Here is a 24,177-nt window from a genome sequence, read left to right as displayed (position 1 = left end):
AATGGTCCAAATATCTTAACACTGTATACGCAGAGTCAGAGTACACACTCGTAGACTTATGCCAAAAGATCGACGTACAAGAATCCACGCTGACACACTATACCTCCGTGCTCAGCACTACATCCGACTACGCAGAAAAAAGACATGCTCACTACACGTCAGCAAGCCAAAATCCACCTGACCATCTCCATGGCTTGACAACCTTTATCGAGGATCGACGCTGTCTTCAAAAACTTTCAACCGGGAGATATGGTCGATTTCCTTTGACGTTCCTGACTCACTATGTTCGAGAAGCGAAAACTCATTATTATGCGATTGGAGGCTTAGCTATTGATCACCAGCAAGAGGCGTATTTGAGAGAGGCGATGAAGGAGTATGAAGATATGTGGCCTAGGCATCCTTCTGTGAGTAAAGAGGCCTGGGAGGAGTTTGTGGTGTCATGTCTTGCTAAAGTCCGTGATGGGTCTTGATAGTCTGTTTATATGCCTAGAGGTGTGTTCATAGATGAGTGATTAGGACATGTAGATCTAGATGTACTTGAGCACTTCCTATCTTCTCCAAGTTCACGGGGACCTCTCAAGAAAGAAACGTACTGCCTTTGAGGGCATTGAGCCCCTTTTCACGGACCTTGCTCGTCTGCAACAGTGATGGCGAGATGATCTACGACACACTCATGAGGCTGAATCATAATGGTACCACAGGTTCTCAATCACTAACGTCAATCTCCATCGCTCGCATCGTTTTGCGTTACATACACTGAGGATATACACGGAGATGAATCTGCCCGTGTGCTCGCCATCAAACAATGTCGAACCACGGGCTTCTTGGTGATACTCACTACGTCGCTTGCATTGTTCTGCGTCGAGGACACGGAAGCGAGGCACGAAGATCAAGTCAGGGATCGATGCCGAGCTCATGCGATGGCGTGTCTGGCTCTACGGCCATCGACCGGACGTGGGCGGACTACTGCTGGTGCTTGTGACTTCGCACGCCAGACAGCAAAACTTGCAGACTCTGAGGTGGGGAAAAAGGAAGTACATGCCATAAATGGTAGGGGATGATATCTGGTGACGTTTTCTCTAGTCTCGTCGTTTCGTTGTAGTGGATGGTATATGGACGTTGCGTTCTTTCGACGAGAACAGGAATACGGATTATCATGCACTTCGACTTTTCAATCAATATCCAAAGCTATTGCCGATCCTCGATTTCTCTTTTGTCAGAGGTTATGTTGTTGGAGCCCATCTGGGAACCAATTTGAGGAGGCAAGCGCGACCTTTGTTCCGTTCGTTGCCGTCGGTCAGCCATGATGTCGTTCTTCATCTCTTCATCTTTCATGTTATCCTTTGATGTCTCTTTCATCCAACGCCACCCATCCCGTCCACCATGTCGACATCATTATCTCTGAAATTAGCTCTAGAGCACCTCTTGTTCGCACGTACAAAGCGCTTTGTCCTATACCTCGAGTTTCGTACGTTCATATAAAAAGCTTGTTACGAACACGCAGGTAATGTCTCTAGGAAAACTAAAAAATCATCCAAGACAGTCCAGGCGATTATCATTATTCCCAACACTCTTTTGATACATATACAGATATGTCTAACATCAGTAACAACAACAACAAAGACAATGCCGCTGCTGGTCAGCGTGCTTTTGCCTCGGCCCTTACCTTCGGAGTGGAACTCGAGTTCATGGCTTTCGTGCCCAAGTTGACCATCATGCAGTATCACAGTGCAGAGGAATATTTGCGTTCTGTGCTCTGTAATGCACGAGTCAAGCTTCCCTGCACTAAGCCTGGCTGTGAGGCTAAGGGGCATGAGTGGTACCTGCCCATTCATAGCGAATTCGGAGACCGCAGTCCCGAATTCTGGAATCTGGACTTTGACATGACTATTATGTTGCCTAGATCTGGCACAAACCAGGCCACCAGTGAGCTCGTTGAATCGAATTATGGCAATCTGGAGCTGAGATCCCGAGTACAGAAGTTCTGGGGCTCTTCTCCTTGCCCTTTCAACCAGCACTACCCTTGTACTGGCGAGCCTTTTGAATGGACATGGCGTGATGAGCTGAAGTGCTTCCTCCAAGTTATTCAGGAGGCTTTCAGCCCTCGCGGCTTCCGCACCATTCTCAACGAGACCGCAGGTTTACATGTCCACATCGGACAGGATGACTTGGGTCTTCCGCTCGAGGTCGTTCAGGGTCTTGTAGGCACCATGACTGCTTTGGAACGCTGTTTCGACCGCGTCCTTCCTACTCACCGTATCACCGGTACAACACGAAATGCATTTGCTGCCCACCCCGAACCTCTTCCTGGCCTTGAGATCGATGGCTTCCACAGCTTGTATAAGCCCGGAACAAATAAAGCAGACCAAGACTTCGAGACCAAATTCCACCCAGCCGCCACCCGCACCATGTTCAAACATGTTCACGATTGTATCTACGACGAGGCGACAGGCATAGACAGTCACGTTCCTCAGAACAGCCCGACTGGCAGCGCTGTTTCCGCTCGGCTCTCAGCCAAAGCTGCCAAGTCGATCGAGAAGTACCTCGTTAGTTTCAACGTCCCTGGCTGGTTGGAGATCATCAAGAGCAAGTCCACTGTTGACGAGATCAAGTGCATGGGCTTTGCTGATAAGTACACCGCTTTGAGCTTGAGAGGACTGGGTGACTCGTTCGATAACGGATCGCCTCCCACAGCTGAAGTGCGTATCCATGATGCCAGTCTTGATTTGAACGAGATCAGTGCTTGGATCGATCTTTTGTGCAGCCTGACTTGCTGGTCCGAGGCCATCCCCAAGAAGGAGGTCTTTGCCTACCTCCTGAAGTCGTGGAGAGATCCCGAGTACACCATCGTTCGTCTTGCCCGCGAGGTCGGTGCCACTGACGCAACCGTCGCCCACTACGACTTCGTCATGGATCCCAGCTACCGCCAGCGTCGTTTCGAGAAGAACACCGAATGCGAGGCTGATAACAACGTGGTCAACTTGCTCATCATCAACGAGGAGAAGCGTCGCGAGGCATTCTCCCGTGAGAATGTTGACGAGAAGATCCGCTGGAAGCTCGAGTCTGGTAGATACGGACAAGTGCCTACAGCATTCCTCGAGGCCCAGCCCGAGCCTGAGATCTTCACAAGACCCGAAGCCAAGTTCTTGCACCTCAACGAGGAAAGCCAGAAAGATTGGATTGAGTACATGAAGAACTTCTACCGTGTTGAGCGTATGATTGAGCTTACTTCTGAAGAGGACTCTGATGCCGACGATAGCAACATCAGCCCCTTGGTGAGCCAGGCCGGTGACTCTGATGTTCTTTCGGGAAGCTCAAACACCACTGAGAAATCTGTTGTTTCCTCGGAAGGCTTAGATGGAGGCGTTAAGGTCGACGTCGATGCTGAGTCCGTTGCCGCAGGTGCAAGTGACAGCGATGCTGAGTCTGTCGTTTCTAGCTCGATCGAAGAGTCCGACGACAAGTCCGAGTCTGACGCCGAGTCTGAGGCCATTGGTGCAAGTCAAGAGCCCGTGTTCAGCTCGAGCGAAGAATCCAGCGAGACATCCGGCATCCACTCTGCTCTCAGCCCTTCTGCCAAGGATACTGAGGCTACCAAGGCGACTGAGGTTACCAAGGACACTGAAGCCGCCGCAACCCCTGTGAAGGAGACTGACGCCGCAGAAGCCCCTGCGAAGGAGACAGTGCTTCGCGGGCTTTGGGATCTGTTGCCTACTTGGCGATCCACAGTCGAGAGCTCCACTGTTAAGGAGACTGAAGCCGAGACGTCTCCCGTCAAGGAACCCGCAGCTCCCAGCTCCTCGGTCAAGGTCAAGTCCCCTGCCAAGGTCGAGTCCCCTGTCAAGAAGACTGCAGCTCACGTCTTGGAGGACGACTCCAACAACGAGGGCTGGTATGGCATTCACCCTAGCTTGTTCGCCGCATACGACAGTATCCCCGGCAACTACCTGACTCACTTGGAGAAGACCATCGTCAGCATGCCCGATCTCCCTCAGCCCCCAAGCCCCAACATGGCTGCTTTCGCAGAGCTGAAGGCTGACACTTGCACCAGATTGAATGACAATTTCTTCAGCAAGATTACGCCTGAGACCATCGCCAATGCCGAGAGCAGAGATGTTGCTGAGCGTCAAATCGCGGAGTTTGTCGAGGCTGAGAAGCAGATGTACGTCTTGAGATCTTGCATCGGAGAGAGTGCTGCTGCTGAGAGGTACTATGCCAAGAAGAAGGCCGAGGGGTCGAAGTAATGTAGAGAGTAGATGTAGAGCCTCGATGTTGAGCATACAAATTGCCTGTATTTGTTATTGTAACAGTAGAAAGAAATATAATCTTGTTGCAAGTCAACATGGTCCGACACTGTTTGTCCAATCCTGTAAGAGAATTTGTGCTGACATGATCGTCTTCGTCTCGCTATAGTATGGTAAACTTGGTAATTGCGGCCAGATGCCTGCGTCGGAGCCAAACGCGTCAAGCGCGTCATCTCGCTTTCTATCTGAGCGCTGCGATCAAATTGTTCCCACGATTCCGTGACATGATACTACTTCACGCTCCAGACATGCTCGTTATGGTCGAGTAAGAGTAGACGTGAAGTGAACGACATGATGGAAAGCTTGGCGGAGGCTGGGATTATCGAGGCGCACAGGCCATCCGCAAAGCGCAAGTTTAAAAAAGTTTTGGCTGACGGCGCATCTTCAACTTCTCTCTTCCTTTCTTTGACGCCACGAAAAATGGCGGACGTAATCTCATTCGCACCTCAGCACGAGGAGGAGTTGAGCGATGAGCAGATGCAGGAAATGCTCGCTCAGGCTGCGCAGCGCCGCAAGCAGAATGCCAGCGTAGCGCTTTTCGACAAGGGAGACGACAAGGCCAACCAATTCAACCTCCCCAAGCTCAACACTGGAGAGATGGTGCAGCCTTATGTGTCGAACGCAGGGGATATCGCGACTGTTGATCGCTCGCGCTTGTTGGCTGAACAGGACCGCAAATTGTCGAACCAGATTCGCAAGGTGGAGGATCCTGTGGCTATCAAGAAGAAGACGCTCGAGGTACGTTTTGTCTTTCTCTACTCTCCTATCACCACTCGCCTATGAGGAAAATTATCCCAACTTTTTCCTGACGCGGAATCAGGGCACCGTCTTGGTGCCCCTCTGCACAAACTGAAGCTTTTTTATTCATAGTTACTCTGAGGCACATTCACACATACACATGTTTTGAACATCCACATCAGAGAAGATCTTTGCTAACATGCTCTGCTTCTCTAGTCTAAGAAAGCTACTGCCGGCGAACAGTGGTACAACATGCCTCGTACCGACCTCACTCCCGAGTTGAAGAGAGATCTCCAATTGTTGAAGATGCGTAACGTGCTTGACCCGCATAGACATTACAAGAAGGATGGCGGCAAGATGAGAGCCCCAGACTACTCGCAAGTTGGAACTATCGTCGAAGGCCCTACCGAGTACTTCTCTGGCAGACTCAACAACAAGGAGCGCAAGAAGACCTTTGTCGACGAAGTCTTGTCCCGCGAGAAGGACACCGGCCGCTTCAAGAAGAAGTACAGCGACATCCAGACCTCCAAGACCAGTGGGAAGAAGTCTTACTACAAGGAGCTGCAGTCCAAACGCTCCTTCGACCCCAAGAAGAGATGATGACTCTGTCGCTACATGTCCGACACAATGCTGTACACCAGTGTCTGTTTCCGGTCAGTCGACACATCCTTTCACAAAACACACCACCATCATCAGTCATACGCACCTGCATGTCCTTTGCGGCTTCCCTTCCAGCCTCAATCACTTCCTCGTGGTTGGCTTTGCCCTGGCCTAAGTGGTCAATAAGTTCTTGTGGTGACATCGAGCTCAATGCTGCATCATCACCACGAGGGACAGATTGCAGCACAGCTTTATTGGTCACCAGACTGAAAGCGAGGATTCTGATGCCACTATGTCTGGCAACAATGATCTCAGGCACCGTCGACATACCGACCACGTCTGCGCCTAGCTGATGCAACATGCGGCACTCTGCTCTGGTCTCGTACGTCGGGCCAGCAACGAAAGCATATACACCTTCATGCAACTTGCGCGTACCGTCCTTTGGGCGAACCTTTTGCCAAGTCTGGTGTGCTTTTTGACGCAGACCAAGGTCGTAGGCATCAGATAGAGGAGGGAAGCGAACACCAAAGTCATCGGCGTTGGGTCCACGAAGAGGGTGAAAGCCAACCAAGCCAGCCATGTTCAGATGGTCGTTGAGGCAGACAATGTCGCCGACGCTGTATTCTGGGTTGAGTCCACCAGCTGCGTTGGTCACTGTCTTGCTGTCAATACTATTGTCATGTCAGATGGTCAACACACGCACCTATCATGGTCTCAATACCGAGTACCTTGCAGACTCTCGTGGCGAAAGTCACGAGCTCCATGGTGTGGCCTTCGTAGAAGCTTGATAGAAGATAAGAATGAGCATATCATCTACCACGCAATCATTGTTCCCATGCCAAAACTTACTGTGCTCTGCCAACTAACAAGACGACTGGGACCTTGGTGTCGCCCATGGTGCCGACTACGAGCTTGCCCGCATGTCCTTGTACTAACATGCTTATCAGCAGATGTGAATTTAGGGATGTTGATACATCTTACCGGTAGTCTTTGGGAAGTTTGGTATGTCATGGTAGTCAATCTCCAACTTTGTATCAGCAGTGACGGTGTCTGCAATGCCTCCGAGACCAGAGCCGCAGACGATGGCTACACGAGGCTTCTGTAGGTGAGATGGTAGTTTAGACCTGATGAAGTCGGCGGAACCAGAAGCTCGTTGATACGCCTCGGACGAAGGCTTAGAGCTCGATGATCGATCAATTACTGCTGCCATGTTGTGTTTCCTTGATCAGAGACCAAACAATACGAGAGAAGTATGTGTCTCGAGGTCAGTGTTGTGCTTGCTGGTCGTGTGAGTCGATAAGATGCCAAGACGTGCGATTTGCCGAGCGGTGAGACGGCCAGGAATCCCGGGCTTGATTTCTAGATTGACATTCTGCGAGCGCGACGGCGAGATATACGCAGAACACAATGGCTTCATATCTACGGTCACCCTTTGGGCTGGCGAAGCGTTTAAGGGTGCGTTGACATAATGCTGTGTACGGGAGGCAACGACTGACAGGATGCGCGACTACAGATTGCGCCTCCGAAACCCATCCAAGCCCGCACAGTATACCAGTCTCGCCAACCGTGGCATGGAAACCAAGCAATCCCTCTTGAGCACCAGCGTGATGAATCTGTGGACTTTGACGACTTCATGGCACAAACCGCACAAGAGTGAGCTTATTTCCAGCCGGATCACAAGACATCAGACACGACATGTACTAAGACATCCTCACCAGAGCCCGAGGAGTCACTCTCCCAGCACGCGAACCATTCTTCAGCCCGGAAATTCAGCGCGAACTCGAAGCCCTCCGTCTCCCTCGTTCCATCCACCTAAACTACCTCAAGCCCCTCAAGCGCACACCCACCCACGGCGTCCCAGCCGCAGACCTACAACTCCGCTCCTACAGCGTGCGCAACCTCGAATTCTTTGCCGACTTTGCCCTCCGCGCCGCCTACTACCTTAACTTGCCTGCCAGAGGACCCGTGCCACTTCCCAAGATCACAGAGCGCTGGACCGTTCCTAGATCCAATTTCGTGCACAAGAAGAGTCAGGAGAACTTTGAGCGTATTACGTTGAGGAGATTGATTCAGATTCAGGATGGACATCCGGAGGTTGTGCAGATTTGGCTGGGTTTCTTGCAGAAATACGCTTACTATGGCGTGGGCATGAAGGCGAATGTGTGGGAGTACTCGAGCTTGGATGTGAGCAAGGAGATGGATGAGCAGGCTGAAGGTGCAAAGGCTTCGATCGACGAGAGATTGAAGTTGTTTGGCAGACGCAGTGATCGTGTCAATGATGCTGATGTCGATGGCATCATTCACGACGACATCTTCAAGGGTGCTTCTGGTTCGTTGGCACCCATGGGTACCTATGGCAAGTCCAACTAAGCTGCTGGGCTGCCTACCTTTCTTTGCATCTTCGAACGGCGCCCTTTTGGCTGTGTACAGTATTTCTTGTATAAAATGGTAAAAAGGAGGAATTTATGGTTATCAATTTGTTCATATCAAGCAGCCACCCTTCTACATGCCACACTTTCAAATTCAGGTTACACGTTTCCGCCTTGCTGACAAGTGGTACCCAACATTGCTAAATCAGGTTCTGCCCGCGACATGGTGACATTGCCTGATGCCAGCGTGCACATCGCGTGGTATTTCCTGCAATCCTGCAAGCATCCTCTCGTCGCCGCGGTTTGTCCATGTTGAATCGCAGGATGAAGCAAAAGAAAAACAAGGCATCGCAACAAAAGGCACACTCGGACATCTCGATTGACAGCAAAGCATGCGTTTCGAGAACATAGCAAGTCGTCACGTGGAGGATTGCAAGAAGAGGTACCTTTGCCCAGTAACCTGAACAAGTCTTGATCTCGGTTGAGATGCTCTTGCATCTTGCATAAACATGGCCTCGCAGTAGCTTCTGCCTCTCTACCCCGATCAATCCTCGATCTGTTTCTCCTGTTGCAATATCAGTGGCTCCTTTTAAACATCCATATCTAACTGCCTATCAAGTCAAGGATTCGCTCGAAAGTCCGGTCTACCAACCGAAGCGTGTCAAAGCTCCACTCGACCCTGTCCAGTCAGAGGTAACTATCCTACGGGTACTGGCCAAGCGTGTAGCCAGGTCATCCGATTCGCCAAAAGCTTCAACAGGTTTCCAAAAGCAAATCATAGGTTAGTAGGACTTCTCCCAAGACTTCTCCTTGTGTTTCATATACCATGCACACGAATTGCGAGAGAGACAGTCTGGTCGATATTGCAAAAGATCGTCATGACAGACAAAGGTCGGGCGCAAGTCCGGCTCTCCCGCGGTTCGGGAAACGCGACGCGAACCATCGTATCTACCTTGATCTTCCCTGAATTGACCATTTGGTACTGACGTCGGTATCTTATTCTGCATTTCAGATACTCGGCGCATATAAGCTCGAGCATATCAGCAAGAGCTTGCGAAGTCATGTCGAACCCGAATTACAGCGCCATGCAGAGCTCTGGTTCAAACGCACCTCCGCCAAAACGCTATGATGGACGCGACGGTGGTCTTGTATATGATCCTAGCCACGGTGGTCACTATGGTAGGTGAAGCTGTGCGCACTACTGTACTGTCCTCTAGCTGACTTTGCGACACAGGCGCCAGCTCCTACGTAGGTTCAGAACGATGCGCGACATCCGAGCGACTCGAGCTGACAACCATGGCAGATAGCATCACAGGGAAGCGCACCTCCTCCAGAGACATTCACAGGACAATGGTCAAATGTGCGTTAAAGTCGACATTCTCTACACAGAGTCTACGCTGACATGGCCGCCGCTCGACAGGTATCGCAAGGCCTGTCGGGAAACTATAGGGACATCTTGAATACGTACTGGCAGAATCAGGTCACGAAGCTCGAGACGGACGAACACGACTACAAGATCCACCAACTACCCCTAGCACGCATCAAAAAGGTCATGAAGGCAGATCCCGAGGTCAAGATGATCTCGGCCGAAGCACCCATCTTGTTCGCAAAGGGCTGCGACATCTTCATCACAGAACTGACCATGCGCGCCTGGATCCATGCAGAAGAGAACAAGAGACGCACACTACAACGCAGCGACATAGCAAGCGCGCTTGCAAAGAGTGACATGTTCGACTTCCTCATCGACATTGTTCCCCGTGAGGACGCAACCCCTCAACACAAACGTAGACAAGACTTCCCTCCTGGAAGCTTCCCAGTGTCAGAGGCGCAGATCGTGACTGCTGGACCTTCGATGCAGGCTCCCCCTGCGGCCGCACAGCTTCAGAGTCAGGAACAGGGACAGCAACACATGCAGCCGACGGACTACGGTGCCATGGGTCAACACGTGGCACAGGAGTCGTATCAGACGCAGCAGGGCATGTACCCGCCTCCCGCACCTGCGACGGGTTACGCACAGCCACATAGCTTTGATCCCAACATGTATGCTGGCGGCTACAACATGTTGCAACAACCCGTGAGTAGCTTCGGAAGTACTCCTTGAACGAGAGCATGCAGCTAACGAATGTCCAACCAGCAAATGTACGCGCAACAGGGTCAAAGAATGGCAGATCCCTCGATGGGTGGTGACGGCCAGCACCATTACCGCGCACCCGAAGACGACGCCGAGGGCGAGAGGGACCAGTACGAAGTATGAACGGATGCATGCAGCAATAGACACGACGCACAAACTTGATACCCCCCACAATCGCAGAAAACATGGCAAAAAAGCAAACAAAAACAATCGATCCAGAGCAAGGCACGAGATCAGAGACAGGGCACGAGAATCGCTAGGAACAGGACGAGCGTGAGAGACAGAAGGCACGAGGAAGATTACGGGACAGGCAGTTACTTTGGTCAAGGGGACTATGTTTTATGGCTCTATACGAATACAAGCCGGAAGCCTTGAGAACGAGGCAAGCCGTGTTATTCTCTTCTATACTGTCTAGCCTTGGCTAGATCTGAACGGGTGGCTGACTTGATGTTCGAGTTTGCGTGGAGAGCACCTTGATGATGTCGGGATGTTGGAGAGCGCGATATGATCCGTAAAGACCCTGAGTGTATACCCGACCTCGGCTCGGCGTCGTGGGGATCTAGGCCGCCAGGCTTCAGAAGTCATGTTGATGTGATGAAGGCTGGAGGAATCGCTGAGGCACGAGGGAAGACAGTGAGGGTGTATACAAGGGCAGGAAGAGTGTTGAGTAGGTGTACAGGGCGGGTCTGCGGAGGAGCCATGTCGGGGTTTCATTAGTGCATCTTGGTTGAGGAGGGGTGCAAGTGATGACCGTCTTCGAACCCCGAAGCGGGGGAGGGCTGAAGGTCCAAGCTCTCACCACGCAAAGACAGCATTGGCAGGCGGTGCAAGCTGGAAACAGCAAGACCTTCTTACCTCCTTCCCTCTTCTTCTTACAAGATCATACTGTTCTACCACCTCTGAACAGCTTCCTTCTTCAATCCCACACTTCCTTCTACCCCACACAACACCGCAAATATGGTCAAAGTCGGTATGTATTGGGAGCTCTGGAAGCGGGGCTGAATGGTTGAAAGAGTCAGTCGCTGACATGGTATACGCCCAACAGTCGTCGCAGGAGCCTCTGGTGGCATTGGTCAGCCTCTGTCTCTTCTGATGAAGTCTTCCCCTCTGGTCAGCGAGCTCTCGCTCTACGATGTTGTCAACACTCCCGGTGTCGCTGCCGACCTCTCTCACATCTCCTCGCCCGCAAAGGTCAAGGGCTTCCTCCCCAAGGATGATGGCATGAAGAACGCCTTCACTGGTGCTGAGATGGTTGTCATTCCCGCTGGTATTCCCCGTAAGTTGCTCCAATCTACAAGCTTGTTCTCAGACGCTTCAACAGCGAGACTAACACGTTGACCCAACAGGCAAGCCTGGCATGACCCGTGACGACCTCTTCAAGATCAACGCCGGCATTGTTCGCGACCTGATCAAGGGTGTCGCCGAGTTCTGCCCCGACGCCTTCGTCCTCGTCATCTCCAACCCCGTCAACAGCACCGTCCCCATTGCCGCAGAGGTCCTCAAGGCCGCTGGCAAGTTCAACCCCAAGAAGCTCTTTGGTGTCACCACCCTCGACGTTGTCCGTGCCGAGACCTTTGTCGCCGAGATCACTGGCGAGAGCAACCCCAGCAAGACCACCATCCCCGTCATCGGCGGTCACTCTGGCGAGACCATTGTTCCCCTGTGGAGCCAGGCCAAGCCTGCCGTCAACATTCCCGAGGACAAGCTCGATGCCCTTACCAACCGTGAGTTTGCCTTGTTCTTTCCACCTCTACCTCGAAACAACTCAACTAATCACTCCCACAGGCGTCCAATTCGGGGGTGACGAGGTCGTCAAGGCCAAGGACGGTGCTGGTTCCGCCACGCTCTCCATGGCCTACGCTGGTTTCCGCTTCGCCGAGAAGCTCCTCAAGGCCGTCAAGGGCGAGTCCGGCATCATCGAGCCCACATTCGTCTACCTCCCCGGCGTCGACGGCGGTGACGCCATCCAAAAGGAGACTGGCTGTGACTTCTTCTCCGTCCCCGTCGAGCTCGGTCCCGACGGCGCAAAGAAGGCCATCAATGTCGTTTCTGGCGCCAACGAGTACGAGAAGAAGTTGCTCGGAAAGTGCTACGAGGGTCTTGGTGGTAACATTAGCAAGGGTGTTGAGTTCATCCAGAACCCTCCTGCCAAGTGAGTGTTGGAACGAGCATCATTGAAAGGGACAACTTGTGCTAACCAGCTGTGTGGCAGATAGATTGTAACGAATTGACATGACCCCGTCTTGCTCCTTCGACACCAACCTCCTTGGATCACACGAGAAACTGATAAGGACAAGGTTAGAAGAGGGAACAGATAACCACTTCTACTTTTTATCTTTGATATGAACACAAAATGACCAAAACATTTCAAAAAACTCCTTCCACCTTGGTGTCCTTTTTACCACTCACCAAGATTGCCTTGCCTTGCCTTGCCTTGCCTTGCCTTGCCTCTAGGCCTGTTGTGCCATGATTAGTCTTGTTGTGAAAAGGTCTTGGTGTTACAGATCCCTGACCATGAACATGTTCCTTCACGGGCAAGGTAAACACAATGGACCCACTGGACCTTTAGGTTGATCCATTGATTGGTACATGCACTTCATGGATCATGATGGGATGTGATCAGAGAGGCATGGGAAGCTAGTACCAGGACGTGGGACGTGGGATATCCCATAAACATGAACAGTTGGGGGATTGGGATGAACGGGATTGGGATGGGGATGGAATACTCCATCCTTCCCTTCCCATCATCATCAAATACCTCTTTTCCCCTCTCAATCTCCTTACGGCCTTTTTTTACTGCCCCACCGTCCTAATCTGAAAAACCGCCTGCGGTAACTCGACAGTCTCGGCATGCACACTAACCCCCAACCCAAACCCAGCCAAGGCACCTCTGATGACACCACAAGGAAAATACAAAAACGGCTGAGCGAGTCTCAGTGCCTCTTCTGCTCCCTTGAGCCCTCTGCTTCTATCCACACTCATACGGGATAGAGGGGAGAATTTGTTGTCGGTGAGGACAAAGGTGCCACGGTGGTTTGTTTTTAGATTGTCGATTTGCTTGCGGAAGAGGAGGTGCCAGAGGTCTTTGCAGATGAATTTTATCATGTCGAGGGGGGTTGTGGGGCGGGGTGTGTTGGCTGAGAATCTGGAGTGGTGAGTTGGTTGGTGTTTAGCCAAAAAAAAAAAAAAAGGAAAATGGATAAAAGGNGGAAAGGNGGAATGGGAATGGAATGGGGGATGAGAGAGGAAGAAGGGAAAAAAAAGGGAAGAAGGAGAGCTTTACTTTTCCACAAGTCCTAGTCCTACACGATAGCCTAGGGCGTCGAGACGATATAGCACGTCCTCTTGTCGTTGATCTTCTTCTTCTTCCTCGTCTTCATCTTGTGGGCCTCCTTGTCTTGCTGCTTCGCTTCTTGCCGTTGTGCCTGTTGTGCCTACTTCACTTCCATCTGCCTTTTGTGCTTCGCTCTTTACACTCTGTCTTTTGTCCCCCGCTACAGCAGCGGTGGATACATTCAACGTCATATCCCTATCCAGCCTCTGCGATAACAAAGCAGTGTCTCTGGCGTGTAGGTCTGCGGCTATCCGTTGGGCCAGAGGGACTAGTTCTATGAGTAAGAAATCTAGGGCTGAGGCTGCGACTTTTGGGTCGTTGGATGTGGGGTCTGTGGTTGGTGTCGAGGTTGCCATTGTGAAAGATGTTGAGTCCTAGTGTGTGCTCTTTGGCTCTTTCTTTGCTGTGTGAGAGAGAGTTGGTGAGACAGAGAGTAGTTGGCTGGTTATGCGCGATGGACTATTGGGTTGTATTGATTCGTGTTGGTACGATTCGGCCGAGTCGTCACTTTCGGATGTTATATCTGGTATATATGCTGCAAGAGTGGTCGCTTCTCAAAGTTGTTTATGGTCTGAGCATCAATGATCATGGTCGACTTGTTTGTAAAGTGACATCGTTGCGGTTCAGGGCACTTCGAAGCTTTGACCAGTTGCCGCAAATGGGACGACCCTGCTCGTTCAACAACGTGATCCCTTACGGCTCATCATCATCGTGCACAGAACTATCCCAGTCTAAATGAGTATCAGCAGTATAAATTCAAGCTTGTACGAGCCTTTTCAGCAGAACCCGGCTTCGTCATCATGTCCAAGGCTCTACGAAATATGTCGAGGCTTGATTTTCGGGAAAAGTTGATACACATCACCAACCTCGGTCGCCATGACCTGATATGCAAGTCAGCAGCAAGTTCAAAGTCAACTAGGCAGGTGCAGTGCGCAGATATACGAATCGTAGAAGCCTTCGCTCCAGGAAAAAGTAATACAAACTACTCCATAACGTATATGCTCTGCCCCAATGCAACAATGTATCGCATCTAGCTAATCTCAAGCCCTGCCCAAACCCTAGAAAAAGAATAAACCAAGAATCGAATTGTTGTTGTGCTCAGTAATGCCTTGTGTATCGTCGGTGTAGTAAAAAAGGGAAACGACTCCTTGATCTTTACAAGGCCAGCGCATCCATGCACAGAGCGGTAGACATCTAGTCCTCTGACTCTTGTTCGACGAGCCATTCCATCACACTCTCGTAGCAGAGTACGAATTGACGCAGACTCTGCACCATGCTGATTCTCTGCTTGCGGAACTCTTCGACCGTCTTTTCGATCAAGTCTTGGTTCTCGTCATCTACCCATTTTCCATCGACTTCGTCTTCTTGTGGCGATTGACCAGAAGGTGGGCCAAAGAAAGAGTTGTTGTCGTCCTTCATTTGCACAGAGCTTCTGCGTGTATCGAGATGCATGGGCGAGCTGTCACGAGTGTGTCGTTGGCGAGATGCTCGTTGTCTCTTCAGCATGTCGATGACCGTGGCTACAGTGCAGAATGTGCCTGTACGACCACATCCAGCACTGCAGTGAACGACAATCGGCGGTGCTTCTGGGGGATCCGGGTCTGACCAGCTGGTGTGTGTCGTGGCGCGCACAACCGCATCGCATTGCTCTACCAATCCCAAAAGATGTGCTGGATGTGCCGGGGCGCCAAAGTCGGGCCAGCTTGAGTACTGGAGTTGTGTGATTTCGCGCATACGTTCGAATGGGTAGCCCTCGTGCCTAAGTGCGAGCTTGCGGACGATGACGTATGGTTGGTCGTCTTTTGATCCACCGTCGGCAGTACTGGTGTCGATACGTGCGAGGGTGGTGCCGTCAGTGGATTTTCTTCCGCCGACTGATGGGCGTTGGCGATGCCTCTTGATCTTTACCGGATCCAGGGAAGCGCGCTTCTCGGAGAGGAATTCGAGACGAAGAGGACCGTATTGCTTGTCTGACCAGTAATTGTGAGCCTTGACCTGGCCACCTTCCTTTTCAGCTGTGAGCATAACGATCACTCTGGTCTCTTGCTGCCAGATTACGTTCCAGAAGTCCTGCTATACATCAGTTTCTGCAATATCAAGCCGAAGAGGATGCTTAACTCACAGCAAAAGTAGCGGGAATTGGTCCCTGAGTGGCGATATACCGCTTGTGCGAGCGCTGCGACGAGATGTAATTGGCGTTGAAGTAGTCACAACCATGTGAAGGAACATCCTGCAGCTTGACACGGGAATGCTCAAAAGGCCAGATGTTGTTGTACCTGTTCTTTGATCCCTTCTCGATGCCCGCAATCTGAATCTTGGACTTGGGCATTGATTGCGAAGGTGAGCCATACGAAACCTTTCCAGATAGAGCTTCTTGCATGCGTCTCTGTTCACGCTTCTCGATCTGCAGGAACTTGTCAGACACGCGAGCACCATTATCCTTCTCGTCAGCTGCTGCTTGCAGCCAGGGAGGGAAGTGATCGCGTGCTTCTCTTGTCAAATGTGAGGGCCGCTTGACTTCCATCTGACCAACACCACCAATGAGATCCATGTTCTGTCTGATGTTTCCGAAGAAAGGATTGGCGGCATTCTTCTCCATGGGCATGGGACATCCACCAATGACGGGTGCTATCTCGGGACCATCCAGCTTGATCGACATGGGAGCGCCAGCACGACTCGATTGACCACCAGCTCTCTCAACATGCGAAGGGAACTTCTTGGCAAAGTCGGCAAAGCCACCCTTGAGGATGTAGGCAGTACCTTGCAAGCCTTCACTTTCAAACTTCCTGATGGTATTAACGCAAGAAGTGGCGTCTTTGATTTGCGAGGAAGCCGAGTCGTAGACAATGATGTACTTGCTGCTCTTCCAGTTTTCGAACTTTTGGCGTTGGTTGGCGTCATCCTTGAAAGTCTCGGCCAGCTTGTTTACGTTGAAAGAAGGTCGTTTTAGGAGTGTGGTAGGAATGCACAGGTTGAGCGCACCACGAAGATGAGCGCCGGCGTATTGAGTTGAAACGCGAAGATCCAGTATCAACATCTCCTCAGCAGCAGACTCGAGAAGATTACAAAGATGCTGAGGGGTGATGAAAGAATTCGAGTCGTTCAAGGGACCAGCCACAGGAACAGTCTCAGAGCGAGGCTTGAAGTTTGGTTGAGGGGGAAGATTGAGATTGAAAGGCATGTTCAGCCTGGGCTGAGAAGAAGGGCGCTCAGGAGCATGGCGTAGAGCGTCTGGAAACGACGAGTCGTTAGAAAGATGTCTTTTGGGGGAGCGCCCTTGGTACGCAGACTCCGGATCGAGATGATTGTCATTACCTAAGCCTGAGATGGAGCCCGCATGGGGACGACCTCCTGATATGGGGCCTGAAGGCACACGTCCTCCTGATATGGAACCGAAAGGCACACGGCCTCCTGATATAGAGCCTGAAGGAGGGCGCCCGCCAGAGATTGAGCCAGATGGAACGCGTCCTGACGGAGGCATTTGGCGTGACTCGGTCGAGGCCTTTGGACTGGCCGAGAGATTGATGTTGTTGAAGAAGCTGTTGGTATTTGTGTTTGAATTGCTGTGGCCACTCCCGCCAGAAGGCAGTGCCGGCTTCTTAAAGTCAAATTCATGCAGCGAACCCAGATTAAAGCCTACGTTCTGCGATTGGCGTCGAAAAGCGTCGAAGTCTGGGTTTTGATCGACAGGGACCACGCTGGGGGAGAAGGCGGCGGTCGATCTGACGGCGGACGAAGGCGGGCTCCAGTTCTTCCTGGTATGGCGGCCGGATCCCGAGTCGTAGGAGTCTTCCTGAGCAGGGAAGCCAAAGTAATTTGGACTGGCACTGCGCGCGTTGGAGTGATGTGCCTGTGGCGATTGAAGTAAGGGACCCATGTTGTGTGCGCTGGTCGACGGCGGACGGGCGTTGGGGGTTTTTGCCGCAGACATGTCGTGCGTGTGCGGCTGAAGTCGTGTGTATGGGGGAGAGAGGGTTTTTTTTCACGCCGACCGAGATGCGCCAGCTGCTTGGGCAGATTAGAGGGTGGCGTTCGGTATTTGTGAGAGGGGTCGAAGGTATCGATCTAGGCGGCGACGGCGAGTACAGTAGTAGTATCCATCTGTAAGGAGAGGGTCGGGTGTGCTTGTTCACGCTAAGTTGAAGGGTGAAAGGTGGGCCTCGACGACCCAGACCACCGACCACTCATTTTCAATGACATCATCCGCCCAAAGGTCCCTGCAAGTCCGAGCGTCTCCAATAATATGCGCCGTGCCCTGCAGCATTCTGCCCCTGCCACTGCTCACCACTGCTCGTACACTCAACCTTCTATCATGTCCTCGTACCCTCTAATCAGCCATCACTATCACATCTATCTACCCGTTGACTTCTCACCTCGTGCCATCCTAATCTTCTGCTGAGCAAAGCGGCCAGCAGTGTGAACATGACCTCTGGACCCTGATGACTCGAAGACAAAGGAAACAGCTTCACGTGCCGCCTTGCACATCTCTCCTTGTTTCGAACAGCTCGCTCGTATCTCGCCCATGCATCGACAAGAATTATTACCATAACCTGTCAACTCGCCCAATAGCCGTCGCTTGGCTCGGCTGTCTTGACTCTACCTTATCTGATCGTCCCTCTCTTTTTGTGTTGCCTCGTGTCTTCGTCCCTTCTGTTGCCCTTCCACCCTTTTCTCGAAACCCATCCCGTTTTAACCCATCCCGTTTTCGTAAATCAAAAGTCTAGAATTGGACCCTCTTCCGATGGAAAAATGCCTCGTGCTCTCCCTGTCTGCCTGCTGCTTGCTGCTTGCTGACGCCAAGTGCCGGCTTCGGACAATCTACCAAGGCACATGATCATGTCTCGGATATTATTGTTGACGTTGTGAACAAGAGTCATTTGCCGTGCTATCTCGTCAGCTGCCGCTCGCCTTGCGAGAGATTGTAAGCATAGCATCACAGCTGAGAAGTCATAATTACAAGGCGCGCCGCACTTTGTTGCCGCGGAGGCGACTTTTGTTGTATCGTGCGATATGGGGGGTATGCTCAGCCTCAGCTGCGACGACAACGGTTTCGTCATGTCATGTCAATGTGACCGTTCCTGTTTGCCTCAAAAGAGTCGCTATGGATTGTTGTCATGGTCCGATGGCGTGGCGGCGTGTTCGATGCTCACTTGCTTCGTAAGCATTATCCAGGACCATACTCCGAACTAGAGGCGTCATTGAATATGTCATGTTAGTAGCGTGTTACCGAAGGGCGTCTTCATACTGGCGATCGCATCATCATCAGCATCACATGTTGCAAGGAGACGTGGTGAGGTAAAGTGGTTCATGAAGTGTGCTCGCAGCCACTGCTGCTTGCTCTCTATGGTACAAGTTCACGCCATGCTCTCTTTGAATTACTAGAGTAGATCCCAAACTCCGTACTCCACTGCAGCATGTCGGCCGCAGTTCCTTCATTGCATGCGTTGCTCTCCTTCTACTTCCATAGCTTGGTGAGCGAGACCTGTTGGTCGTTGTGTCTGTTGAGCACCTTGGCTGTTGCGAGATCAAAGTCCTCTTGGGTGACGTGAACTCTTCTTTCTCTGAGGGCAAACATGCCGGCTTCTGTGCACACACCCTTGAGCTCGGCACCTGAGCATCCATTCATCTTCTCGGCGACCTTGGTGAGGTTGATACCTCTGGTCAAGTTCATGGAGCGACTGTGAATGCGGAGAATGTCGGCACGAGCCTCGACGGTTGGTGGAGGGAACTCGATCTTTCTGTCAATACGTCCAGGTCTGAGAAGGGCGGGATCCAGAATGTCGAGACGGTTGGTGGCCATGATGATCTTGATGTTCTTGGTGGGCTCGAAACCATCAAGCTGGTTGAGCAGTTCCAGCATAGTGCGCTGGACTTCACTGTCTCCTCCGCTGGAACCCTCGACACGCGAGGAACCAATACTGTCAATCTCGTCCATGAAGATGATGCTGGGCGCGTGCTCTCGTGCCATGATGAACAGCTCGCGCACCATTCTTGAACCTTCTCCAATGTACTTTTGCACCAACTCCGAACCGGAGACTCTGATGAACTTGCAGTCGGTGTGATGGGCCACAGCTCTTGCCAGCAATGTCTTTCCGGTTCCAGGAGGGCCGTACAGGAGGACACCCTTGGGTTGTGCGATACCAAGCGACTCGAACAGTTCTGGGTGCTTGAGACCGAGCTCAATGACTTCCTTGATTTGCTTGATCTGCTCGTCGAGACCACCGATCATGTCGTAGGTACTGTCGGGCACCTTCTCAACCATCATGAGCGAGACAAGAGGGTCGACGGATGAGGGAAGCATGGATGAAAGCTTGTAGGAATCGGAGAGGAGAGTGACACGCTTGCCGGCGGTGAGCTTGGACATGTCGATATCATCGGCGACATCAACGACTGGCAGAGTTGATTAGCAGGGCGCATGGGGAGATCGTAGGCTTGTTTCGACATACCGTATTTGCCTTCAGGATGCACCTTGACCAGGACCTTCTTTGTGCTCATGACCTTGACAACCTCACCGACGTAGGAGCCAGGCTGTTGGAGCAAGCCCAGCTCTTCACGTAGTAGGCGCACTCTGGAGTTGTAGTCGTTTCTTTGCGCTTCCAGTCTGCGGAGGACGGCTTGACGCTGGATGATCTCGAGCTTCATGCTCTCGATCTTGTTGTGGAAGAAAGTGTCGAGCGCCATGGCGGGCAGTCGGCTGATGTGAAGCGCTGGGAGAACAGAAGATGCAGATGAAGAGGTGTCGATCAGCGAGTGACGGCGAGTTGTGATGATGGATGGTCTTGTTGTAGAGATGGCGACTGCTCATGACGATGGAAGCACGGAAGGTCGGAGCTTCGGAGCACAACTTTATGCAATCTTATGCCGCCTATACCAAGCCAAATCGCAACCCCGTTTCCTCTAGCTTTCTCCTACACTCCAACAGCTTCGATTTGAACATAGCTTAGGTTGACATGCACAACAACTATATTCAAGTTAAGACTGACACACGAGCAAGTGCACATACAACAACAACATGAACTGGGTCGCACGAATGAGATAGGTTTCTGAAATGTTTGTCTCAAGCACTTGATTCTCTACGAACTCGAGCAGCCTATACTCGCTTCTGGATCTTGATCTCCAAGTATCTGAGCGGTACATAGAGTAGTCCAGTAACCACAAAAGCCAACTCGAAGCCGATATCGCCAGTCGTCTTCGCAATAGGTCCCGTATACCATACCTGCGCCATCGAAGGTATCACCAAAGCAAAAGAAAGAACGCTAGCTCCTAATGCAGCAATACCGCTCGGGAGCTTGTTGGATTTGTCCCACTTCTCGTGGTCATAAGCCGAGCAATCCGACTTTCTGAACCAAGCATGCTCGATAACGACGACTGCCACGAAGGCCGAAGCCCAATATCCGATCACTCCGATGAAGTTTTCGAGATTGTCGAAGAAGCTCGTCGCAGCACGGATAGCCACCGGGATCACAATGGCTGTGATGACGATAGCGAAGAGAAAGCGAGGGACTCTGACCATCCATGGCAGCAGAAGTTGGAAGTTGAGCGTGATGCTGTACATGGTCGCTGCAATATTGCCGAGCAGTGAGAAGGCGAGCAGAACAACGACGAACTTACCAAATCCACCAGCGGGCTCAAGCATAGCGGCTAGTACACCTCCCACAGATGTTGAGTCGTATCCGGCTTGCCAGGACGGCACATTGGGGCATGCACCACCAATTGCAGCACCGAGCACCATCAGAGGCACCGTAGGCAAGAACAATCCGCCGTAGGTGTAAGCAAAGACCTTAGCACTGGAGGCTTCTGGCACCATGTAGACAGCAAAGTCTCCAGCCAATGCTGCCCACGGAATCAGGAAACCGGCGATGAGTGCTGAGAAAGAGAGAACCGTGGAAGCTTCGGGGGTCTCGAAGACAGCCTGGTTGCTCAAGTGCTTACCACCAGTTCCAGTGGCGATGACGATGGCGATCAAAGCCGGGATCCAGGCGAAGCGTTCGTAGCGATGTAAGATCTTGAAGCCGCAGAAGCAGACCAGCATGGCCAGAATGGCAATGACGACAATACCGACATCAGGCGAGAGATGGCCGTGCGTGATAGCAGAAAGAGATTGACCGCCGATAACACTATCAATAACGCAGAAGCCCGTGAGAGTTGCAAGATTGAGTATCACAGGTACTGAGACCAGATAGTAGCTGGAAGAATCTGTCAGTGGAGTGTATCGCGCACAGTAATCGCCCAGCTTACCCGAATGAGAATCTTGCCTGAATCATTTGTCGCATACCAGTCTTGGGTCCTAGTGTTGCCAGGTATCCCACTGGGATCGTACATAGAATACTGAAGAAAAGAATGATCAAGGAGCAGTCTCTGAGCCCAAGTCCATAGCCTAGTGGTCCAGTCATACCGGTCACAATTCTGCCTTCTGTCAGTGAACTGTTCAGAACTCGTGATACGAAACAAGACTCACGGTAGTAGATTGACACTCATGGTAAGCCAAAGCGTGAAGATACCATGCACCCTCGTGTTCGTCCGCTCAGTCACTGGTATAGGAACGATTCCTCCAGTCTCCACTCCCAATGATGCAAACTTCTTCAAAGACCATGACTGGGCAGTCTCCACATCAGTCTCTTTCACAGGTCCAGGGAAGCCTTTTTCTTCATCCGTGACGTTGGCATCTGGCTCTTTGCGAGCATGACCTTCCATAGTGAAGATAAAATCCGGAAGCGACACGGAGCCAGAGAAGAATAGTGAGGAACTACCAGACACCTGAATTGATATTTGCAGAATCCAAAGAGAAACAAATCTTGTTTATGCGCGATCTAGACCATGTTATATGAATATGACTCTTCTTCTCCACGTTTTGACATGTCTCTTCAAAAGTCTTGCCACTTTTTAGCCCGAATTAGAATTTTTTTGCCGAAGGGCGTTTCCCGGAGTTGCGACCGATTGTTTCCCGATGGATCATGTCGCTCAACATGCATCTCAAAACACCATGAAGTAAATGTTCTCGACAGCGCCCACTGATAGACTGGGCGAGGCATCTTTTGATCTCCCTAGTTCTATCTCCAGTGGCATTAAATACAAGATAAAATCGTTTAAGACTGTTTTCATTCGTAGCTAGCATAAAGTCGTTGACTGTGTGCGATCACACACGCTGGTATCAATTACCAATTACCAATAAAGCAAGCAAGTAAACACCTGTCGCCGTCCAAGCCAATTTTTGGTTCTATAGCAGGATTCATCATGAACTCAGCGTTTAGGAGGCCTTAGCACAACCACTGCAGGTGCACTGACCGGCAGGGCAGGGGCAGTTGCCCTCGGCACCACCACAGTTGCACTTGGTCTTTCTGGGTTCCTCGGAAACAACCTTCATGTCGGCAGACTCGGCGGTGGCACCGCTGGAAGACTTCTCGGAGTGCTTGGAGCAACCGGAGCAGGCGCAGTGTCCATCAGCGCAGGGGCAAGAGCTAGAGTCGCCGCCGCAGGAGCCTGTATTGTTTTAGTAGGGTGACGGATGACTTTGAGCATGACTGGACTTACACTTGGTCTTGCCGTTTCCAACAGAGTGGACGTCGTTCTTGCCAGTCTTGAGGTTGGCAAGGTGACGGGCCTCGTTGTGAACATCGAGGACCTGCTTGCTACCCTGGTTGTAGAAGTCTCTGAGCTTCTGGCCAGTGGGAGTGCCAAGGGCCTTCTCGAAGTAGGAGTTCAAGCCAGACCAAGCAGCGGCACCCTTGTCGGTGACACCGAGCTTCTGGTCGATGCCTTGAGCCTTTGCGGTGGCTTGGTACTTGGCATCGAACTGCTGCAGCGAAGAGGTGAAGCGAGCGCTGACACCGTGCTGCTGGTCCAGAGCAAGGGCGCGCTCGATGGCCTTGTCGCTGATGGTGTAGCCGTGAGCAAGGTACTCTGCGACAATGCGAGAGCGGGGCTTGTCCTCCTGGGAGATGTTGTCCGAGGACTCTTCATCGGCGGCGGAAAGCTTGCCACCAGCGAGCTGGTCAAGGGTAGCGGTGGCAGCAACGTGAACCTGATTGGCACCGAGCTGGGTGTTGTCGAGGAGGAGAGCAGTCTTAGCAGCAGATTCCTTCTCGAAAGTAACAGTGGCAGACTTGACGCTGTCGCTGGCATTCGACTCAGGGGTGATGGAGATGTTGGAGATCTTGCCGCTATGGAAATGTCAGTTGTCTGCTGATTGTTGAGCTTGAAGGGACACGACTCACCAGAACGAGAAGAAGTCGCGGACTTCCTTCTCAGAGGTCTGAGCGGAGATGTTCTGAACGTGGACGGTGGTAGACATGATGAAAAAGGTACTGATTTTTGTTTGTGAAATCAAGTGTGATGTTGGGAGATAGTAAGAGGAGACGTGTGGTCAAGACGTCGTTTTAGTTTCGTGGATACCCCTCAAGGCGGCGAGGAGAGCTCATTGAAAGACGCCCATACGTCATCTGTGGCGCAGCACCGACCTCTACTGCCTTCACTTCTCAGCTTGCATGTGATATTCTGCCACCGAACTCTCTTTCGCCGTCGTGCCGTGGCTACGAACACTGTACGATTACAAGATGTGCGATCAGGATCGAGGTGCTTGGATCGTGGTATAGTCGCTGTCCATCCATCAGTCTCGTCCGGTCTTTCTCTTCATGATGCTTCTTCATACGCACACGCGAACCCAACGATTAATATAAAACTTCGACCATGCCACATTTACAG

At 51.7% G+C, this 24,177-nt stretch overlaps 12 protein-coding genes across 12 annotated transcripts; 6 read left to right on the top strand and 6 right to left on the bottom strand.

Moving 5' to 3' along the window:
* Positions 1-1,475: 1,475 nt before the first annotated feature.
* Positions 1,476-4,419, top strand: AUEXF2481DRAFT_602048 (uncharacterized protein). Its single transcript, XM_013490620.1, has one exon. The coding sequence runs from the start codon at positions 1,593-1,595 to the stop codon at positions 4,242-4,244; it is 2,652 nt and encodes an 883-aa protein (XP_013346074.1). The 5' UTR covers positions 1,476-1,592; the 3' UTR covers positions 4,245-4,419.
* On the top strand, positions 4,329-5,191 carry AUEXF2481DRAFT_602041 (uncharacterized protein). The gene has a single exon (XM_013490619.1). The coding sequence runs from the start codon at positions 4,596-4,598 to the stop codon at positions 5,085-5,087; it is 492 nt and encodes a 163-aa protein (XP_013346073.1). The 5' UTR covers positions 4,329-4,595; the 3' UTR covers positions 5,088-5,191.
* Positions 5,192-5,261: 70 nt separating this feature from the next.
* AUEXF2481DRAFT_54000 (uncharacterized protein) lies at positions 5,262-5,591 on the top strand (the record flags this gene model as incomplete). Its single annotated transcript, XM_013490486.1, has 1 exon — positions 5,262-5,591. A coding segment is annotated over one exon (330 nt), but the record flags the coding sequence as incomplete, so codon positions are not given.
* Positions 5,491-6,906, bottom strand: AUEXF2481DRAFT_602082 (uncharacterized protein). The gene is made up of 6 exons (XM_013490618.1): positions 6,624-6,906; positions 6,492-6,573; positions 6,346-6,425; positions 5,749-6,284; positions 5,617-5,686; positions 5,491-5,566 (listed from the first exon to the last, which is right to left on the bottom strand). The coding sequence occupies exons 1-5, from the start codon at positions 6,850-6,852 to the stop codon at positions 5,654-5,656; spliced, it is 960 nt and encodes a 319-aa protein (XP_013346072.1). The 5' UTR covers positions 6,853-6,906; the 3' UTR covers positions 5,491-5,566; positions 5,617-5,653.
* Positions 6,907-7,021: 115 nt separating this feature from the next.
* On the top strand, positions 7,022-8,470 carry AUEXF2481DRAFT_37992 (uncharacterized protein). Its single transcript, XM_013490451.1, has 3 exons — positions 7,022-7,097; positions 7,156-7,295; positions 7,361-8,470. The coding sequence occupies exons 1-3, from the start codon at positions 7,050-7,052 to the stop codon at positions 8,010-8,012; spliced, it is 840 nt and encodes a 279-aa protein (XP_013345905.1). The 5' UTR covers positions 7,022-7,049; the 3' UTR covers positions 8,013-8,470.
* Positions 8,471-8,815: 345 nt separating this feature from the next.
* On the top strand, positions 8,816-10,338 carry AUEXF2481DRAFT_37991 (uncharacterized protein). Its single transcript, XM_013490450.1, has 5 exons — positions 8,816-9,190; positions 9,246-9,259; positions 9,315-9,371; positions 9,432-10,085; positions 10,146-10,338. The coding sequence occupies exons 1-5, from the start codon at positions 9,073-9,075 to the stop codon at positions 10,263-10,265; spliced, it is 963 nt and encodes a 320-aa protein (XP_013345904.1). The 5' UTR covers positions 8,816-9,072; the 3' UTR covers positions 10,266-10,338.
* A 761-nt stretch (positions 10,339-11,099) lies between these two features.
* On the top strand, positions 11,100-12,298 carry AUEXF2481DRAFT_27717 (uncharacterized protein; the record flags this gene model as incomplete). Its single annotated transcript, XM_013490357.1, has 4 exons — positions 11,100-11,112; positions 11,188-11,418; positions 11,489-11,866; positions 11,928-12,298. 4 exons carry the CDS (start codon positions 11,100-11,102, stop codon positions 12,296-12,298), a joined length of 993 nt encoding a protein of 330 aa, XP_013345811.1.
* Positions 12,299-12,708: 410 nt separating this feature from the next.
* On the bottom strand, positions 12,709-14,083 carry AUEXF2481DRAFT_601793 (uncharacterized protein). Its single transcript, XM_013490617.1, has 2 exons — positions 13,426-14,083; positions 12,709-13,287 (listed from the first exon to the last, which is right to left on the bottom strand). Exons 1-2 carry the CDS (start codon positions 13,830-13,832, stop codon positions 12,936-12,938), a joined length of 759 nt encoding a protein of 252 aa, XP_013346071.1. The 5' UTR covers positions 13,833-14,083; the 3' UTR covers positions 12,709-12,935.
* A 587-nt stretch (positions 14,084-14,670) lies between these two features.
* AUEXF2481DRAFT_3282 (uncharacterized protein) lies at positions 14,671-17,407 on the bottom strand (the record flags this gene model as incomplete). Its single annotated transcript, XM_013490256.1, has 2 exons — positions 14,671-15,546; positions 15,599-17,407. The coding sequence occupies 2 exons, from the start codon at positions 17,405-17,407 to the stop codon at positions 14,671-14,673; spliced, it is 2,685 nt and encodes an 894-aa protein (XP_013345710.1).
* Positions 17,408-18,931: 1,524 nt separating this feature from the next.
* Positions 18,932-20,157, bottom strand: AUEXF2481DRAFT_63508 (uncharacterized protein; the record flags this gene model as incomplete). Its single annotated transcript, XM_013490499.1, has 2 exons — positions 18,932-19,866; positions 19,923-20,157. The coding sequence occupies 2 exons, from the start codon at positions 20,155-20,157 to the stop codon at positions 18,932-18,934; spliced, it is 1,170 nt and encodes a 389-aa protein (XP_013345953.1).
* Positions 20,158-20,566: 409 nt separating this feature from the next.
* AUEXF2481DRAFT_63660 (uncharacterized protein) lies at positions 20,567-22,170 on the bottom strand (the record flags this gene model as incomplete). The annotated part of the gene is made up of 3 exons (XM_013490510.1): positions 20,567-21,662; positions 21,715-21,882; positions 21,935-22,170. 3 exons carry the CDS (start codon positions 22,168-22,170, stop codon positions 20,567-20,569), a joined length of 1,500 nt encoding a protein of 499 aa, XP_013345964.1.
* A 708-nt stretch (positions 22,171-22,878) lies between these two features.
* AUEXF2481DRAFT_96017 (uncharacterized protein) lies at positions 22,879-23,849 on the bottom strand. Its single transcript, XM_013490554.1, has 2 exons — positions 23,691-23,849; positions 22,879-23,636 (listed from the first exon to the last, which is right to left on the bottom strand). Exons 1-2 carry the CDS (start codon positions 23,765-23,767, stop codon positions 22,967-22,969), a joined length of 747 nt encoding a protein of 248 aa, XP_013346008.1. The 5' UTR covers positions 23,768-23,849; the 3' UTR covers positions 22,879-22,966.
* Positions 23,850-24,177: the final 328 nt, after the last annotated feature.

The sequence above is a fragment of the Aureobasidium subglaciale genome (genome assembly GCF_000721755.1).
Source record: "Aureobasidium subglaciale EXF-2481 unplaced genomic scaffold scaffold_5, whole genome shotgun sequence".
In the NCBI taxonomy this organism is placed as follows: domain Eukaryota; kingdom Fungi; phylum Ascomycota; class Dothideomycetes; order Dothideales; family Saccotheciaceae; genus Aureobasidium; species Aureobasidium subglaciale.
This window is presented reverse-complemented; position numbering and strand designations above follow the sequence as displayed.